Source organism: Cherax quadricarinatus, chromosome 89 (assembly GCF_038502225.1).
Source record: "Cherax quadricarinatus isolate ZL_2023a chromosome 89, ASM3850222v1, whole genome shotgun sequence".
Classification (NCBI taxonomy): Eukaryota; Metazoa; Arthropoda; class Malacostraca; order Decapoda; family Parastacidae; genus Cherax; species Cherax quadricarinatus.
Genome location: NC_091380.1, coordinates 2,651,462 through 2,672,052, shown reverse-complemented (window position 1 = coordinate 2,672,052; position 20,591 = coordinate 2,651,462). Strand labels below are relative to the sequence as shown.

At 46.1% G+C, this 20,591-nt stretch overlaps 1 protein-coding gene across 2 annotated transcripts in view; it reads left to right on the top strand.

Annotated features, from left to right (window-relative positions):
• LOC128697195 (ribosomal protein S6 kinase alpha-2) overlaps positions 1-20,180 on the top strand; it is a 38,675-nt gene extending 18,495 nt beyond the window's left edge. For both annotated transcript variants that reach the window (XM_053788748.2, XM_053788747.2), the window contains exons 2-3: positions 17,177-17,337; positions 18,517-20,180. In XM_053788748.2, the coding sequence (XP_053644723.1) occupies positions 17,177-17,337; positions 18,517-18,622 (267 nt within the window). In that variant the 3' untranslated portion in view covers positions 18,623-20,180. The remainder of the gene's footprint in view (positions 1-17,176; positions 17,338-18,516) is intronic.
• Positions 20,181-20,591: the final 411 nt, after the last annotated feature.

Here is a 20,591-nt window from a genome sequence, read left to right as displayed (position 1 = left end):
CCTCCCTGGTGGATGGTGGCTCTCACTACTTGGTGACCTCCCTGGTGGATGGTGGCTCTCACTCACTACTTGTTGACCTCCCTGGTGGATGGTGGCTCTCACTCACTACTTGTTGACCTCCCTGGTGGATGGTGGCTCTCACTCACTACTTGGTGACCTCCCTGGTGGATGGTGGCTCTCACTCACTACTTGTTGACCTCCCTGGTGGATGGTGGCTCTCACTCACTACTTGTTGACCTCCCTGGTAGATGGTTGCTCTCACTCACTACTTGTTGACCTCCCTGGTGGATGGTGGCTCTCACTCACTACTTGTTGACCTCCCTGGTAGATGGTTGCTCTCACTCACTACTTGTTGACCTCCCTGGTGGATGGTGGCTCTCACTCACTACTTGTTGACCTCCCTGGTGGATGGTGGCTCTCACTCACTACTTGTTGACCTCCCTGGTGGATGGTTGCTCTCACTCACTACTTGTTGACCTCCCTGGTGGATGGTGGCTCTCACTCACTACTTGTTGACCTCCCTGGTAGATGGTTGCTCTCACTCACTACTTGTTGACCTCCCTGGTGGATGGTGGCTCTCACTCACTACTTGTTGACCTCCCTGGTGGATGGTGGCTCTCACTCACTACTTGTTGACCTCCCTGGTGGATGGTGGCTCTCACTCACTACTTGTTGACCTCCCTGGTGGATGGTTGCTCTCACTCACTACTTGTTGACCTCCCTGGTGGATGGTTGCTCTCACTCACTACTTGTTGACCTCCCTGGTGGATGGTTGCTCTCACTCACTACTTGTTGACCTCCCTGGTGGATGGTTGCTCTCACTCACTACTTGTTGACCTCCCTGGTGGATGGTTGCTCTCACTCACTACTTGTTGACCTCCCTGGTGGATGGTTGCTCTCACTCACTACTTGTTGACCTCCCTGGTGGATGGTTGCTCTCACTACTTGTTGACCTCCCTGGTGGATGGTTGCTCTCACTCACTACTTGTTGACCTCCCTGGTGGATGGTTGCTCTCACTCACTACTTGTTGACCTCCCTGGTGGATGGTTGCTCTCACTACTTGTTGACCTCCCTGGTGGATGGTTGCTCTCACTACTTGTTGACCTCCCTGGTGGATGGTTGCTCTCACTCACTACTTGTTGACCTCCCTGGTAGATGGTTGCTCTCACTACTTGTTGACCTCCCTGGTGGATGGTTGCTCTCACTCACTACTTGTTGACCTCCCTGGTGGATGGTTGCTCTCACTACTTGGTGACCTCCCTGGTGGATGGTTGCTCTCACTACTTGGTGACCTCCCTGGTGGATGGTTGCTCTCACTACTTGTTGACCTCCCTGGTGGATGGTTGCTCTCACTACTTGGTGACCTCCCTGGTGGATGGTTGCTCTCACTCACTACTTGGTGACCTCCCTGGTGGATGGTTGCTCTCACTACTTGGTGACCTCCCTGGTGGATGGTTGCTCTCACTACTTGGTGACCTCCCTGGTGGATGGTTGCTCTCACTACTTGTTGACCTCCCTGGTGGATGGTTGCTCTCACTACTTGGTGACCTCCCTGGTGGATGGTTGCTCTCACTCACTACTTGGTGACCTCCCTGGTGGATGGTTGCTCTCACTACTTGGTGACCTCCCTGGTGGATGGTTGCTCTCACTCACTACTTGGTGACCTCCCTGGTGGATGGTTGCTCTCACTACTTGGTGACCTCCCTGGTGGATGGTTGCTCTCACTACTTGTTGACCTCCCTGGTGGATGGTTGCTCTCACTACTTGGTGACCTCCCTGGTGGATGGTTGCTCTCACTACTTGGTGACCTCCCTGGTGGATGGTTGCTCTCACTACTTGGTGACCTCCCTGGTGGATGGTTGCTCTCACTACTTGGTGACCTCCCTGGTGGATGGTTGCTCTCACTACTTGGTGACCTCCCTGGTGGATGGTTGCTCTCACTACTTGTTGACCTCCCTGGTGGATGGTTGCTCTCACTACTTGGTGACCTCCCTGGTGGATGGTTGCTCTCACTACTTGGTGACCTCCCTGGTGGATGGTTGCTCTCACTACTTGGTGACCTCCCTGGTGGATGGTTGCTCTCACTACTTGTTGACCTCCCTGGTGGATGGTTGCTCTCACTACTTGTTGACCTCCCTGGTGGATGGTTGCTCTCACTACTTGTTGACCTCCCTGGTGGATGGTTGCTCTCACTACTTGGTGACCTCCCTGGTGGATGGTTGCTCTCACTACTTGGTGACCTCCCTGGTGGATGGTTGCTCTCACTCACTACTTGTTGACCTCCCTGGTGGATGGTTGCTCTCACTACTTGTTGACCTCCCTGGTAGATGGTTGCTCTCACTACTTGGTGACCTCCCTGGTGGATGGTTGCTCTCACTACTTGGTGACCTCCCTGGTGGATGGTTGCTCTCACTCACTACTTGTTGACCTCCCTGGTGGATGGTTGCTCTCACTCACTACTTGTTGACCTCCCTGGTAGATGGTTGCTCTCACTCACTACTTGTTGACCTCCCTGGTGGATGGTTGCTCTCACTACTTGTTGACCTCCCTGGTAGATGGTTGCTCTCACTACTTGTTGACCTCCCTGGTAGATGGTTGCTCTCACTCACTACTTGTTGACCTCCCTGGTGGATGGTTGCTCTCACTACTTGTTGACCTCCCTGGTAGATGGTTGCTCTCACTCACTACTTGTTGACCTCCCTGGTGGATGGTTGCTCTCACTACTTGTTGACCTCCCTGGTGGATGGTTGCTCTCACTCACTACTTGTTGACCTCCCTGGTAGATGGTTGCTCTCACTCACTACTTGTTGACCTCCCTGGTGGATGGTTGCTCTCACTCACTACTTGTTGACCTCCCTGGTGGATGGTTGCTCTCACTACTTGTTGACCTCCCTGGTGGATGGTTGCTCTCACTACTTGTTGACCTCCCTGGTGGATGGTTGCTCTCACTCACTACTTGTTGACCTCCCTGGTGGATGGTTGCTCTCACTCACTACTTGTTGACCTCCCTGGTGGATGGTTGCTCTCACTACTTGTTGACCTCCCTGGTAGATGGTTGCTCTCACTACTTGTTGACCTCCCTGGTGGATGGTTGCTCTCACTCACTACTTGTTGACCTCCCTGGTAGATGGTTGCTCTCACTACTTGGTGACCTCCCTGGTGGATGGTTGCTCTCACTACTTGTTGACCTCCCTGGTAGATGGTTGCTCTCACTCACTACTTGTTGACCTCCCTGGTAGATGGTTGCTCTCACTCACTACTTGTTGACCTCCCTGGTGGATGGTTGCTCTCACTACTTGTTGACCTCCCTGGTGGATGGTTGCTCTCACTACTTGTTGACCTCCCTGGTGGATGGTTGCTCTCACTCACTACTTGTTGACCTCCCTGGTGGATGGTTGCTCTCACTCACTACTTGTTGACCTCCCTGGTGGATGGTTGCTCTCACTCACTACTTGTTGACCTCCCTGGTGGATGGTTGCTCTCACTCACTACTTGTTGACCTCCCTGGTGGATGGTTGCTCTCACTACTTGTTGACCTCCCTGGTGGATGGTGGCTCTCACTCACTACTTGTTGACCTCCCTGGTGGATGGTTGCTCTCACTCACTACTTGTTGACCTCCCTGGTGGATGGTTGCTCTCACTCACTACTTGTTGACCTCCCTGGTGGATGGTTGCTCTCACTCACTACTTGTTGACCTCCCTGGTGGATGGTTGCTCTCACTCACTACTTGTTGACCTCCCTGGTGGATGGTTGCTCTCACTCACTACTTGTTGACCTCCCTGGTGGATGGTTGCTCTCACTCACTACTTGTTGACCTCCCTGGTGGATGGTGGCTCTCACTCACTACTTGTTGACCTCCCTGGTGGATGGTTGCTCTCACTACTTGTTGACCTCCCTGGTGGATGGTTGCTCTCACTCACTACTTGTTGACCTCCCTGGTGGATGGTTGCTCTCACTCACTACTTGTTGACCTCCCTGGTGGATGGTTGCTCTCACTACTTGTTGACCTCCCTGGTGGATGGTTGCATGGTTACTGTCTACCAACCTTGGTAGGGAGTATTCTTGGTCGGGTTTGTCAAGGTCATCGCTCGGAGAGGTCTTAGAGGGTAAGGGGGGGGGCTATTTTTAACTGGGCCTGTCGTGAGGGGGTCAGTAATTAAGGTGTGTGCGCACCTGGCTAGGGGAGACCCGGGCCAAAATAGCGGTTATGTGCTGTGTTTGGGGAAGGGGGAAGAGGAAGAACAGGAAGAGGAAGAGACGCAAGAAACGGGGAGGGAAAAAGGAAGAAGGGGAATGAAACGAGGCAGGATAACCTTGGTGTTCCTTCTGTAGTGATCTTTTTAAACTCATTTATCATTTATATCTTGTGTTAATTTCCTTACTCTGTGTGTGTACTCGGCTAATTGTAGTTTCAGGGGTCAAGTTATAGCTCCTGGTCCCGCCTCTTCACTGGTCGCTACTGGGTCTACTCCCTGCTCCAGGAGTTATCACACCTGTGTGTATACTCACCTAATCGTGGTTGCAGAAGCCAAGCCATAGCTCCTGGCCCTGCATCTTCATTGGTCGCCTGTGTGTATGTGTGAAATACTAACCCATTTGTCTTCGTCTATTTATGGTTGGAGGGGTCAAGTCTCCGCTCCTGGCTTTGCCTTTATTATCTGGCCCGGTATCGAGTTCATTTTCCTGGCTTGGTAAGCCTCATCATAATGTCGAAGCTGTGTATAATTCTGTCTCTACCACTTTGCTATCCAAGGTCATTCCATTTTATGAGTGAGGACGAAGATATGCTTCCTGACATGTCTCTGATTGTGTTTTGAACTTCCAGTTGTACAATCCTTGTTTTTCTTGTTTTACGCCTATGGAAGACCCATTTACTCTCTCTCTCTCTCTCTCTCTCTCTCTCTCTCTCTCTCTCTCTCTCTCTCTCTCTCCCTCTCTCTAACTCTACAGTAGCCCTGACGTTAGTCCAGTATAGTGTCGTGAATGAATCTTTGTTGAGATTCCATGAAGCTAATCCAGTGGCAACTCTGGATACGAACACCTCCAAACTCGAACAATTTCTGTAAGTGTATTTTTGGGGATCTGAAACGGATTAATCTAATTTACATTATTCCTTATGGGAACAAATTCGTTCGGTATCGACACTCGAACAGCCTTCTGGGACGAATTAAGTTCGTATCCCGAGGTACCACTGCATTAGATTTGTCAGACACGCATTTGCAGCGGAGGTTATCTGGTTGACGTGTCCCACAGAAGATATGTTCGGTAGTGTACTCACTCCGACGTCCTCCTCCGTTAATTAAATTTACAGCTCTTGACCTCTCTCCCACAGAGCCTGTACTCCGTTCCTGGTCTTCTTTGTCCTTCCCTAATTTTCGTAACCTTGTTTTTGGCGGAGTTGAATTCCAGTAATCATATGTCAGACTAATTCTACAGGATATCCAGTACCACGTCTAGACTTTCCTTGATGTCTCCTCTTAGTGTTTTCCTAATTAATGTCACGTGTGTGTACAGGGATACACCAGACTCTTACTGTGACCATAATATATCTTACACAGGTGTACATCCACGTTATATACTTGCAAAATTTACGAATATATTGTTCTGTCTGTAGGTATTTTTTTCAAGACATTTACAGAAAGCAATATTTCATATCAGTACAAAGGTGTACAGTTTCACGACTCACTTGCCGCGAGTTCAATCCTCACCTGTACCGTGGTTTGTGTACAGTTGTTGATAATAGATCAGATCGAGGAGGTACGTCAGCAACACAGTTTGGGCAGCACTGCCCTGGTGGGGGCAACAGTGTATAAATACCACCAGTGTCGGTTTTTAGTCTTGTTAGATACTAGATATATGTGTAACATGTCTGTTTTTATTTGAAGACGTAGTCATAACAGAGATTATACAAGAGGACTGTAGATGGTGAGGTAATCAGTCCCCAGTCAGAATTGTAATGATACAGTTGAGAAATTCATTGCAGCGTGAAGCTGACATTTCTTGAACCTCACTTTGTTGTTTGATCAGGAGTCTGTTCCTCCTCTCTCTCTCTCTCTCTCTCTCTCTCTCTCTCTCCCTCTCTCTCTCTCTCTCTCTCTCTCTCTCTCTCTCTCTCTCTTTCTCTCTCTCTCTCTCTCTCTCTCTCTCTCTCTCCCTCTCTCTCTCTCTCTCTCTCTCTCTCTCTCTCTCTCTCTCTCTCTCTCTCTCTCTCTCTCTCTCTCTCTCTCTCTCTCTCTCTCTCTCTCTCTCTCTCTCTCTCTCTCTCTCTCTCTCTCTCTCTCTCTCTCTCGTCTCTTTATGCAATATCCTCTGGGGAATATTGCATTCGTAATTACATCAGTTAACTCTGTTTCCCTAATTGCCATGAGAGCTGGGCTGCCATCTTTTATGTTTCGTTTAAATACCGGGTTTTGTTTGTGTTCTCATCTGTATGTGATGTAATTACGATCTCTTTCTGCCTTTGTACGATTCTGAGGGAGCTGGAGCTTTGTGTCGGTAACTTGTGGGAATTATTAGTGTGGTTGTTGGTAGTGTGGTGGTTGTTGGTAGTGTGGTGGTTGTTGGTAGTGTGGTGGTTGTTGGTAGTGTGGTGGTTGTTGGTAGTGTGGTGGTTGTTGGTTGTGTGGTGGTTGTTGGTAGTGTGGTGGTTGTTGGTAGTGTGGTGGTTGTTGGTAGTGTGGTGGTTGTTGGTAGTGTGGTGGTTGTTGGTAGTGTGGTGGTTGTTGGTAGTGTGGTGGTTGTTGGTAGTGTGGTGGTTGTTGGTAGTGTGGTGGTTGTTGGTTGTGTGGTGGTTGTTGGTAGTGTGGTGGTTGTTGGTTGTGTGGTGGTTGTTGGTTGTGTGGTGGTTGTTGGTAGTGTGGTGGTTGTTGGTAGTGTGGTGGTTGTTGGTAGTGTGGTGGTTGTTGGTAGTGTGGTGGTTGTTGGTAGTGTGGTGGTTGTTGGTAGTGTGGTGGTTGTTGGTAGTGTGGTGGTTGTTGGTAGTGTGGTGGTTGTTGGTAGTGTGGTGGTTGTTGGTAGTGTGGTTGTTGGTAGTGTGGTGGTTGTTGGTAGTGTGGTGGTTGTTGGTAGTGTGGTGGTTGTTGGTAGTGTGGTGGTTGTTGGTAGTGTGGTGGTTGTTGGTAGTGTGGTGGTTGTTGGTAGTGTGGTGGTTGTTGGTAGTGTGGTGGTTGTTGGTAGTGTGGTTGTTGGTAGTGTGGTGGTTGTTGGTAGTGTGGTGGTTGTTGGTAGTGTGGTGGTTGTTGGTAGTGTGGTTGTTGGTAGTGTGGTGGTTGTTGGTAGTGTGGTGGTTGTTGGTAGTGTGGTGGTTGTTGGTTGTGTGGTGGTTGTTGGTAGTGTGGTGGTTGTTGGTTGTGTGGTGGTTGTTGGTTGTGTGGTGGTTGTTGGTAGTGTGGTGGTTGTTGGTAGTGTGGTGGTTGTTGGTAGTGTGGTTGTTGGTAGTGTGGTGGTTGTTGGTAGTGTGGTGGTTGTTGGTAGTGTGGTGGTTGTTGGTAGTGTGGTGGTTGTTGGTAGTGTGGTGGTTGTTGGTAGTGTGGTGGTTGTTGGTAGTGTGGTGGTTGTTGGTAGTGTGGTGGTTGTTGGTAGTGTGGTTGTTGGTAGTGTGGTGGTTGTTGGTAGTGTGGTGGTTGTTGGTAGTGTGGTGGTTGTTGGTAGTGTGGTTGTTGGTAGTGTGGTTGTTGGTAGTGTGGTGGTTGTTGGTAGTGTGGTGGTTGTTGTAGTGCGGGATTTCAGAGGTGTACCCTCTTGCTTTGTTGGAGAGGGGGTTGCTTCAAGGTTCCTTCATAATCTCGTGTAACCACCTTCTAAAAGTTGCTTGACGAGCATTTCCGGCTTCTGCTTATTTGAGTCCTGCCGTACGTATTCTTGAAGCTGTGTATGGAATATAATTCCCACAGTGCATCATTATAATTTATTATACTTTAAGTGAGGTTCCTTGACTCTGGTGAGGGGCTCTTGATCTAGGGAATTGGATATGTGATCCACTTCCTCTGAATTGAGTCTGAATACCTTCCACTATCCCCCCCCACAAGCGCTGTATAATCCTACGGTTTTAGCGCTCCCCCATGATTGTAATAATTACAAGTCACGCCAATATAGCGAGGGAGCCGGTATAGTCGATGCGGACACAGGGACGGGACCACAAGAATAGGAAAAGAGGTGGTAAGACTGCTAGTGAATGCAGTAATAGTGGTACTAATATTTTCACTACCAATCTGGTACTTTTTCTTCCTCTCTTGGTCCCGTCCCTCTCCTCGACTATATATACTGGCTCCCTCACTATGTTGGTCTGACTTGTAAAATGGTTCAAGTGGGACCCAAACGTCATCGTAATAATAATATAATTTTTATTACTACAAGTACATGTACAAGGTATACAAGTACATGTACAAGGTATACAAGTACATGTACAAGGTATACAAGTACATGTACAAGGCATACAAGTACATGTACAAGGTATACAAGTACATGTACATGGTATATAAGTACATGTACAAGGTATACAAGTACATGTACATGGTATATAAGTACATGTACATGGTATATAAGTACATGTACAAGGCATACAAGTACATGTACAAGGTATACAAGCACATGTACAAGGTATACAAGTACATGTACAAGGTATACAAGTACATGTACAAGGTATACAAGTACATGTACAAGGTATACAAGTACATGTACAAGGCATACAAGTACATGTACAAGGTATACAAGCACATGTACAAGGTATACAAGTACACGTACAAGGTATACAGACCATAGCTGACATCAGTAACATACTACTATATAGAAAGTACCTTGTTATGCTGAGCATTTCCCGCAAATTAGGTCAGTTTTGTCCCAGGATGTGACCCACACCAGTCCACTAACACCCAGGTACCTATTATTACTGATGGGTGAATATGGATAACCGGTGTAAAGAAACACGCCCAATATTTCCACCCTTGCCGGGAATCGAGCCCAAACCTTCATCGTGTGAAGCGAGAGCTTTGCCACCAGGCTACGGAGCCTCCGTAAGCCCCTCTTTCCTATGTGCTGGTTATTTATGTATCTGTCTTTTCCTGGTCCTGGATTTTAAATTCCATGTTCTTGTAGTGTGTACTTAGAGCAGTTTAAAGTTACTGTGAGTATCATGTATGTTGTACTCGTGTCTCCACTACGTACGTGTGCTCGCTTCCACTGTCCTCAGTTTTGAGGTTTGTAGTACCTTGCGTGTATTGCTTTGAATCTTGTCAAAGTTACTAAGTAGTGCTTGGTCAGGTTGGTGTGTTCTACACGGGTAGGTAGGTGGAGTCTCAGCTCCTGGTCCCACCTCTCCGCTGATCGCTACTGGTTTGTCTTTCCGAGCTGCACAATCCTACCATATATCATCATAAGAACATAAGAAAGGAGGCACACTGCAGGAGGCCTGTTGGCCCATACTAGGCAGGTCCTTTACAATTCATAAAGCTATGTAAGGACGCTGCTTCTTAAGCTTCACTGTCTAGGTCGTTCCACTTTATGAGCACTCTTAAGATTTAAAAAAAATACTTTTTACTATCCCTATGACTCATGTGTGTTTAACTTTCAGCTGTATTCTCTTGTAGTTGGTTCCAGCTTATGGAACAATCTCTCCCTGTCTAATGTATGTCTTCCTCTTAGCATTGTATATATCATTGTCACTCCTTGTTCTTCTGTCCTTGTTGTGTGTGTGTGTGTGTGTGTGTGTGTGTGTGTGTGTGTGTGTGTGTGTGTGTGTGTGGTCACAGACCGGGCCGCGGGGGTGTTGACCCCTTAAATTCTCTCCAAGTATATTCCATGTATTGTTTTTTTGTGTGTACATGTTGTGTTTTGTGTGTGTGTGTGTGTGTGTGTGTGTGTGTGTGTGTGTGTGTGTGTGTGTGTGTGTGTGGTCACAGACCGGGCCGCGGGGGTGTTGACCCCTTAAACTCTCTCCAAGTATATTCCATGTATTGTGTTTTTTGTGTGTGTACATGTTGTGTTTTTTGTGTGTGTGTGTACGTGTTGTTCTTTGTGTGTGTACGTGTTGTATTTTGTGTGTACGTGTTGTGTTTTGTGTAGTATTGTGTGTACGTGCTGTGTTGTGTTTGGTGCTGTGTTGTGCAGTATCGTGTGTATGTGTTGTGTTTTGTGTTGTGTAGTGTTTTGTGTACGTGCTGTGTTGTTTTGTTATGTGTACGTGTTGTATTTTATGTTGTGTGTACGTGTTGTGTTTTGTGTTGTGTTGAGTAGTGTTGTACGTGGTGTGTTTTGTGTTGTGTAGTGTGTACGTGCTGTGTTTTGTGTAGTGTAGTGTTGTACGTGGTGTGTTTTGTGTAGTGTTGTACGTGGTGTGTTTTGTGTAGTGTAGTGTTGTACGTGGTGTGTTTTGTGTAGTGTTGTACGTGGTGTGTTTTGTGTTGAGTAGTGTTGTACGTGGTGTGTTTTGTGTTGAGTAGTGTTGTACGTGGCGTGTTTTGTGTAGTGTAGTGTTGTACGTGGTGTGTTTTGTGTAGTGTTGTACGTGGTGTGTTTTGTGTTGTGTTGAGTAGTGTTGTACGTGGTGTGTTTTGTGTAGTGTTGTACGTGGTGTGTTTTGTGTAGTGTTGTACGTGGTGTGTTTTGTGTAGTGTAGTGTTGTACGTGGTGTGTTTTGTGTAGTGTTGTACGTGGTGTGTTTTGTGTAGTGTTGTACGTGGTGTGTTTTGTGTAGTGTAGTGTTGTACGTGGTGTGTTTTGTGTAGTGTTGTACGTGGTGTGTTTTGTGTAGTGTAGTGTTGTACGTGGTGTGTTTTGTGTAGTGTTGTACGTGGTGTGTTTTGTGTAGTGTTGTACGTGGTGTGTTTTGTGTAGTGTAGTGTTGTACGTGGTGTGTTTTGTGTAGTGTTGTACGTGGTGTGTTTTGTGTTGAGTAGTGTTGTACGTGGCGTGTTTTTTTGTAGTGTAGTGTTGTACGTGGTGTGTTTTGTGTAGTGTTGTACGTGGTGTGTTTTGTGTAGTGTTGTACGTGGTGTGTTTTGTGTAGTGTTGTACGTGGTGTGTTTTGTGTAGTGTTGTACGTGGTGTGTTTTGTGTAGTGTTGTACGTGGTGTGTTTTGTGTAGTGTTGTACGTGGCGTGTTTTGTGTAGTGTAGTGTTGTACGTGGTGTGTTTTGTGTTGAGTAGTGTTGTACGTGGTGTGTTTTGTGTAGTGTAGTGTTGTACGTGGTGTGTTTTGTGTAGTGTAGTGTTGTACGTGGTGTGTTTTGTGTAGTGTAGTGTTGTACGTGGTGTGTTTTGTGTTGAGTAGTGTTGTACGTGGTGTGTTTTGTGTAGTGTAGTGTTGTACGTGGTGTGTTTTGTGTAGTGTAGTGTTGTACGTGGTGTGTTTTGTGTAGTGTAGTGTTGTACGTGGTGTGTTTTGTGTTGAGTAGTGTTGTACGTGGTGTGTTTTGTGTAGTGTAGTGTTGTACGTGGTGTGTTTTGTGTAGTGTTGTACGTGGTGTGTTTTGTGTAGTGTTGTACGTGGCGTGTTTTGTGTAGTGTAGTGTTGTACGTGGTGTGTTTTGTGTTGAGTAGTGTTGTACGTGGTGTGTTTTGTGTAGTGGAGTGTTGTACGTGGTGTGTTTTGTGTAGTGTAGTGTTGTACGTGGTGTGTTTTGTGTTGAGTAGTGTTGTACGTGGTGTGTTTTGTGTAGTGTAGTGTTGTACGTGGTGTGTTTTGTGTAGTGTTGTACGTGGTGTGTTTTGTGTTGAGTAGTGTTGTACGTGGCGTGTTTTGTGTAGTGTAGTGTTGTACGTGGTGTGTTTTGTGTAGTGTTGTACGTGGCGTGTTTTGTGTAGTGTTGTACGTGGCGTGTTTTGTGTAGTGTAGTGTTGTACGTGGTGTGTTTTGTGTTGAGTAGTGTTGTACGTGGCGTGTTTTGTGTAGTGTAGTGTTGTACGTGGTGTGTTTTGTGTAGTGTTGTACGTGGCGTGTTTTGTGTAGTGTTGTACGTGGCGTGTTTTGTGTAGTGTAGTGTTGTACGTGGTGTGTTTTGTGTAGTGTTGTACGTGGTGTGTTTTGTGTTGAGTAGTGTTGTACGTGGCGTGTTTTGTGTAGTGTAGTGTTGTACGTGGTGTGTTTTGTGTAGTGTTGTACGTGGCGTGTTTTGTGTAGTGTTGTACGTGGCGTGTTTTGTGTAGTGTTGTACGTGGCGTGTTTTGTGTAGTGTTGTACGTGGCGTGTTTTGTGTAGTGTTGTACGTGGCGTGTTTTGTGTAGTGTTGTACGTGGTGTGTTTTGTGTAGTGTTGTACGTGGCGTGTTTTGTGTTGTGTAGTGTTGTACGTGGCGTGTTTTGTGTAGTGTAGTGTTGTACGTGGCGTGTTTTGTGTAGTGTAGTGTTGTACGTGGCGTGTTTTGTGTTTAGTAGTGTTGTACGTGGTGTGTTTTGTGTAGTGTAGTGTTGTACGTGGTGTGTTTTGTGTAGTGTAGTGTTGTACGTGGCGTGTTTTGTGTAGTGTAGTGTTGTACGTGGTGTGTTTTGTGTTTAGTAGTGTTGTACGTGGTGTGTTTTGTGTACTGTAGTGTTGTACGTGGTGTGTTTTGTGTTTAGTAGTGTTGTACGTGGTGTGTTTTGTGTTTAGTAGTGTTGTACGTGGTGTGTTTTGTGTTTAGTAGTGTTGTACGTGGTGTGTTTTGTGTAGTGTAGTGTTGTACGTGGTGTGTTTTGTGTAGTGTAGTGTTGTACGTGGCGTGTTTTGTGTAGTGTAGTGTTGTACGTGGTGTGTTTTGTGTTTAATAGTGTTGTACGTGGTGTGTTTTGTGTAGTGTAGTGTTGTACGTGGTGTGTTTTGTGTTTAGTAGTGTTGTACGTGGTGTGTTTTGTGTAGTGTAGTGTTGTACGTGGTGTGTTTTGTGTTTAGTAGTGTTGTACGTGGTGTGTTTTGTGTAGTGTAGTGTTGTACGTGGTGTGTTTTGTGTTTAGTAGTGTTGTACGTGGTGTGTTTTGTGTAGTGTAGTGTTGTACGTGGCGTGTTTTGTGTAGTGTAGTGTTGTACGTGGTGTGTTTTGTGTAGTGTAGTGTTGTACGTGGCGTGTTTTGTGTAGTGTAGTGTTGTACGTGGTGTGTTTTGTGTTTAGTAGTGTTGTACGTGGTGTGTTTTGTGTTTAGTAGTGTTGTACGTGGTGTGTGTTGTGTTGAGTAGTGTTGTACGTGGTGTGTGTTGTGTAGTGTAGTGTTGTACGTGGTGTGTTTTGTGTTGAGTAGTGTTGTACGTGGTTTGTGTTTAGTAGTGTTGTACGTGGGAGAGAGTATGCGCTAGCGTCTATGTGGTAGCTGTGAGTATTTTGTGGCTGGTGTAGTGAGAGGTAAGACTGGTAAAGCCAGGTAAGCCTCAGAACATTCATGGTAAGCCACCAGGATAACATTACTTTGCCAAATGAAAAACACACAAATACATAGCCATGTTTGCCAGCTTAATTGTAAAACAAAATATCTGACACTTAAATAAAAAAATTTGTCTAATATAATAATTATATGATTGTATTCGGAGTATATAAGTAAGAGGTGTGTGTGTGTGTGTGTGTGTGTGTGTGTGTGTGTGTGTACACGTAATGTGCATGCATCTACTTGGGTTGAAGGTTGAGTCGTGGCTCCTGGACTCTCCTCTTAATGTTTTTGAGAGGAATTGCTGTACTTCCGACCTGTTGAGCACTGTCATACCTACTCTAAAAACTGTGTGTGTGTGTGTGTGTGTGTGTGTGTGTGTGTGTGTGTGTGTGTGTTCGTTTACACTGCTTGCTTGGTTACATGCAGGTAGGCTGCCTGGGGAAGCAGTGTTACACAGTGCTGGGTGATTTTTAAACTCTCGCTCTGGCCTGCGGGTGGATACTGTCCTCCTCCTTCACGTACTACACTCATTCTTCAATGTTCATTCACTCATTCTTCAGTGGTCTTGCACATTCTACAATATTTCTGTGACAACTCATTATCCAGCGTTATTTTCTGAACGTTCAACACTAGGGGAGTTTTAGGTTAGAGTAGGAAACTTGGGGACGGGGGTTAGCGCCTCCCCGTAGCCTGGTCCCAGACCAAGCCTTCTGAAAGATCAAGATTTGATCAGCCAGGCTGTTGCTGCTGGCCTCACGCAGTCCAACGTGCCAACCATAACCCGGCTGATCAGGAACAGCTAGAATTGTGATGGTAATTCCTAGAAGGTAACATATATATATTTGCATTAAAAAAAAACATAATTAAACATGAAAGAAGGAAGTTAAGAACTGGCGCGTTACGTCTGGCAGGGAAGGTTTAGTGGGGAGAAATACAGGTATAAAACGTGTGCAAAATGTACACGTTTTATACGTGGTAAAGACAGTGGTTGTTCACTAGATGGCTTGCGCTTGATTATACCGTCTCTCCCTTGATCCCCTTAACTCCTAGCTCCCTCCCTCCTTCCCCTGCCCCTCCTCCCTCCTTCCCCTGCCCCTCCTCCCTCCTTCCCCTGCCCCTCCTCCCTCTCGTCTGGTCTTTTGCTCTGCCTAGCAAATGTGTGTGTGGTAAGGTGGAAAGGTTAAGTGTGTTGTAGCAGACTGGTGATTGTTAGTTCCTGAGTGTTAGTGCTGTCTTGCACTTCTCAACCCCTGTAACCTCCAATGATCACCACCAGCAGTAGTCACCACCACAGCCACAAACCACCACCACCATTCCTAAGCATCAAAGGCTTCCTTTACCATTGTAGGTCACTCAACATTGACTATAAAGGCAACGAGGCAGGATTGTTGTGATCGGGTGATGTATTAGACTTAGGTCTGTCAAGTGTACTACAGTAATTAAGTCTGCGGATCATCTCTCTATCACCAGTCAAGAATACTTTAATATCTAAAATAATTAACTTCAGAGAGAGACTGATTCCTCCATGTGTGTACAGTACACTGAAGATACCTCGGCACACGTGCAACAGTATCTGAGGTGGTCAGTCCCTCAGCCTGGAGTTGACTCCAGGCTGAGGGACTGATTACCTCAAACTCCTGATCATCACCATTTCTCTTCGTATAGGACTGAAGAAGTCACTATGTGGCGAAACGTTTCCTGTGCTAAATGTCCTGCACTGTACGCAAGTGTCTCTTTTCACTGACTGGCCCATGCTTGGCAGGTCCTCCTCAAATCCACCCCATCCTCCCTTTCCCCCTCAAACATTTATGTAACCTTTGTCAAAGCTCCTGTGCGAGCGAAACGTTGCCGCAATAAAAAAAAAAGTCACAGTATTTCATCTGTGTCCATTTGCCTAAAATTTTGTGTAACCTATTCTAAATCTACCTAAAGTGAAGATAAACCACAGAACGGGTTTATCTCCTAGTGATTCATAAAACCCCAGGCCAGTGCGCTAACCACTGAGCGTAGTTGTAGGTTCCATAAAACCCCAGGCCAGTGCGCTAACCACTGAGCGTAGTTGTAGGTTCCATAAAACCCCAGGCCAGTGCGCTAACCACTGAGCGTAGTTGTAGGTTCCATAAAACCCCAGGCCAGTGCGCTAACCACTGAGTGTAGTTGTAGGTTCCATAAAACCCCAGGCCAGTGCGCTAACCACTGAGTGTAGTTGTAGGTTCCATAAAACCCCAGGCCAGTGCGCTAACCACTGAGTGTAGTTGTAGGTTCCATAAAACCCCAGGCCAGTGCGCTAACCACTGAGTGTAGTTGTAGGTTCCATAAAACCCCAGGCCAGTGCGCTAACCACTGAGTGTAGTTGTAGGTTCCATAAAACCCCAGGCCAGTGCGCTAACCACTGAGTGTAGTTGTAGGTTCCATAAAACCCCAGGCCAGTGCGCTAACCACTGAGTGTAGTTGTAGGTTCCATAAAACCCCAGGCCAGTGCGCTAACCACTGAGTGTAGTTGTAGGTTCCATAAAACCCCAGGCCAGTGCGCTAACCACTGAGTGTAGTTGTAGGTTCCATAAAACCCCAGGCCAGTGCGCTAACCACTGAGCATAGTTGTAGGTTACATAAAACCCCAGGCCAGTGCGTTAACCACTGAGCGTAGTTGTAGGTTACATAAAACCCCAGGCCAGTGCGTTAACCACTGAGCGTAGTTGTAGGTCACATAAAACCCCAGGCCAGTGCGCTAACCACTGAGCGTAGTTGTAGGTCACATAAAACCCCAGGCCAGTGCGCTAACCACTGAGCGTAGTTGTAGGTCACATAAAACCCCAGGCCAGTGCGCTAACCACTGAGCGTAGTTGTAGGTCACATAAAACCCCAGGCCAGTGCGCTAACCACTGAGCGTAGTTGTAGGTTCCATAAAAGCCCCAGGCCAGTGCGCTAACCACTGAGCGTAGTTGTAGGTCACATAAAACCCCAGGCCAGTGCGCTAACCACTGAGCGTAGTTGTAGGTCACATGCGCTAAACTGAGCCCCCCCAGGCCAGTGCGCTAACCACTGAGCGTAGTTGTAGGTTCCATAAAACCCCAGGCCAGTGCGCTAACCACTGAGCGTAGTTGTAGGTTCCATAAAACCCCAGGCCAGTGCGCTAACCACTGAGCGTAGTTGTAGGTCACATAAAACCCCAGGCCAGTGCGCTAACCACTGAGCGTAGTTGTAGGTCACATAAAACCCCAGGCCAGTGCGCTAACCACTGAGCGTAGTTGTAGGTCACATAAAACCCCAGGCCAGTGCGCTAACCACTGAGCGTAGTTGTAGGTCACATAAAACCCCAGGCCAGTGCGCTAACCACTGAGCGTAGTTGTAGGTCACATAAAACCCCAGGCCAGTGCGCTAACCACTGAGCGTAGTTGTAGGTCACATAAAACCCCAGGCCAGTGCGCTAACCACTGAGCGTAGTTGTAGGTCACATAAAACCCCAGGCCAGTGAGTATAATTAGTAGGTCACATAAAACCTGAAGAATACACATGAAGACTTAAGGAGAACACTTTTGATGAGTTTCGAGTCTTACTACTCTAGTCTGGTGTTTGCCAGGTCAACCAGGCTGTTGCTGTTGGTGGTCTGCTGCCCCACATATCCATCACAACCTGGTTGATCTAGCCCCTGGTGAAGATACTTGTCCAGTTTCTTCTGGAAGACTTTTTCAGTTATTCCAGTCTTGTATCTTCTGGTAAGATGAATATTATCTTGGGGCCACGAATATTGATGCAGTGTTTCCTTATTGTGCCCCTGGCACCCTTCCTTTTTACATAAAACTGGTCCATAAAACTGGTAAAGATGTGTGGTTTTGTTGTTTCAGGATCTGGTGACGCAGATGTTACACCTGGACCCAGGGCAGAGGTTGACGGCAGCCCAGGTAGCCAACCATCCTTGGTTGCTACACCGGGAGGCACTACCCAACCTGAGGCTGCTCCTGCAGGATGCCTCTCTCGTCAAGGGCGCCATCACCGCCACCTACAGGTATTTTAACCTCTATTGCATATCTACCTTTCTTTGCTAAGTAGTTTGCTGTATAATCCTCCGGGTTTAGCGCTTCCCCCTTGATTATAATAATAATAATGCTAAGTAGTTTTATGCACACATACACAAACATACACACACACACCCCACACACACACACACACACACACACACACACACACACACACACACACACACACACACACACACACACACACACACACACACACACACAGCGGAGCTGAGTCTCGACCCTCACAGACTCATCTAGGTAAGTACACACAGTTTCCACACTACACGCTTGTGGGAGAGAGGACTTGTGCCTTTACCAACCCGTATAATGAATGACACAAATCAGGTATCTCTTAATAAAACGCAAAACTAACATAACATTAGTTATGAAGAAATACGCTGCGGTATTAGCCTTTCCCGGTACCTGGTAAACAGCTGTTTAGATCTTTGGTAACGTATGTTCTGGTGTAAACTCTTGGTAACAGATACCGAGAAGTTGGTTTAAAGAACGTGAACAAACACCAGGACATATTTATTAGGAAACACGTTTCAGTCCTGAGACTTTGATCACTCCTAACACATTTTTAACCTCTGTAAACATAACTTCTCAGTCCACAGCAGGATTGGAATATGCAAACTCTGCATCCTACTGTGGACTGACCGATGATGTAAATAATCGCGGCTGTCTCCGAATTGTTAAGCATTTAAGTTCTCTCTGTGTTAGAAGTGATCAAGGTCCCAGGACCGAAACGTTGTCTTAAGATTCGTAGTGTTTGCTCACCTGTCTTTAAATCAAAGTTAGTTGTGCGAAGAGTGCTTCTAGTGGCTTTGCTGTGTTGCTCTGCATGGAAATTGGCTTATTAACGGTTGTGGCTTATCTTGGCTGTTAATATCCGGCTTCATGGATAACTGATATAATTTTGCTATAGTTTCTCTGAGGATACACAAATAACCCGCACATAAATGAGAGAAGCTTAAAATGACGTTTCCGTGTGACTTGTGAATAGTCCAAGTTGGACCGAAATGGCGTCATGAGCCTGTCTCTCCTATGTACGGGTTATTTGTGTATTGTTCCAGTCACGGTATTGTCATTTTTGTTCTCTCTTAAGGAAAATGGTTATAGGGTAGTCGTCTTTACGTTTTTATAACCAGAGGTGTTCATTGCAGAGCCATCAATCACTCTCCCCGAGCACCCAACCTCGGCCCTGTTGCTGCCTCAGCGCTGGCCAGGCGACGTGGCAAGTCCCGGCCAAAGTCTTCCACGGAGGTCTGACATCCGGCTCTCTCCTGCCTCCAGAGTGAGGATGTCGTAGCCATGTCTCCGCAGCCAGACTGGCCAACTACCTCCTCGATCTTCACCTCTAGTGGTGATGCCTCTCAGCATTACCTCTCTGCGGGACCAGTAACAGACCTGGAGGCATCCAGCTTCCAGGTCCAGCCACCTTCCTGGTCTCTCACTTCCCAAGATGACACCAGTCCCATAGCATTCGACCCACTTATCGCGAGTCCAGCTTCACCGAAAGCAGAGGTCTTGAGCGCTCAGGTTCACCCCTGTGAGGAACGTAGTCTCTCCGTGTCTGCTGGCGGCCACAAACAGCAGCAATCTCATCAGCAAAAGTTGCAGCGAAAGCAGAAAGACCAGAAGCAGCAGTTGCAGGGGCAGAAGCATCAGAAACAGCAACAGCAGCAGCAACAGCAGCAGCAACAGCAGCAGCAGCAGCAGCAGCAGCAGCAGCAGCAGCAAGGGCGACATAAATCACAGCGCCGATCACATCGTCGTCATCGTCGTCGGCGACGTACAACCTCCACTGCTTCTTGAATTTCTGGTCCTAAGCTGTAAACAACCGGGGGCATCCTGTGGCTCCAGTAGCTACTTTGTTCCTTGCTCCAATCGTCACTTTCATTTTTAAGTGAATCCGTATATAGCTGGCAGTAATTTTTAGGTCAGATCTACTGCAGTGTTTAACTGTCAGGGTTGGCTTTCTGAAAGGACGTTGTTTATAGTTACAAGTGTTACAAACCAACAATCAAATCTGCGAGTGAATGGACGTGCGACCTAGCGAAGGGAAAGAGGTGGGAAAGATGCCTGGTTCGCATGGTGATTAAAGGGAGTTTCTAAATGTGATTTATTTTGGTAAAGCCTGGAAAGTTACGGTGTAAAACAGACCAAATGTGTTCCCATGGAAGGTGGACGGGCCTAACTTATGTACGGGTGTCCCTTTCAAATTCATAACCTTCACGATGTTCACAAATATGTACAGAGGGATCGAACCTCCCTCGTGCTGTAATTAGGTAGATGTTGAGACACAGCTGGCATTATAGTCACACCTGAGAGCTGTAGCATGTTAGCGTGTCAACTTTGGCAGTGCTTGGAGGCACCTCTGGCACCCAAAGCCTCTCAACACGGCTCATCCTGTCGGAATTCCATCCTCTTGCGTGGCTTGTGTACTCAACCCAGTTAAGCCAGGTTACACAAAGCATAATTTATTGTGAATATTACTGAAGGTATGTACTATTTAATAAAGTTTTTGAGACAGTGTATGTTGAGAAATAACAGCGTCAGCTACCAGCAAGGTGCGTATAATATATATATATATATATACAGTGGACCCCCGGTTAACGATATTTTTTCACTCCAGAAGTATATTCAGGTGCCAGTACTGACCGAATTTGTTCCCATAAGAAATATTGTGAAGTAGATTAGTCCATTTCAGACCGCCAAACATACACGTACAAACGCACTTACATAAATACACTTACATAATTGGTCGCATTTGGAGGTGATCGTTAAGCGGGGGTCCACTGTATATATATATATATATATATATATATATATATTTATATATTATATATTATATATATATTATATATTATATATTATATATATATATATATATATATATATATATATATATATATATATATATATATATATATATATATATATATATATATATATATATATATATATATATATATAAACATTGTCTTGGAATTTGTCAATAAGTTTAGTTGCAATGGAAATACTGTATGTATATTAAAGTGTATTAATTTTTAATGGTGCCGATATTAAAATTTCATTACAAACATGTATTTAAAAACCTTAACATTACTACAACATGTGTTTAAAACTCTTGAGGATCAATATGTAATGAAAAGTTTTTAAAAATCACTTTAGCGTGTGTTTAAACGTATTACAGTCACTTTAGCGTGTGTTTAAACGTATTAGTCACTTTAGCGTG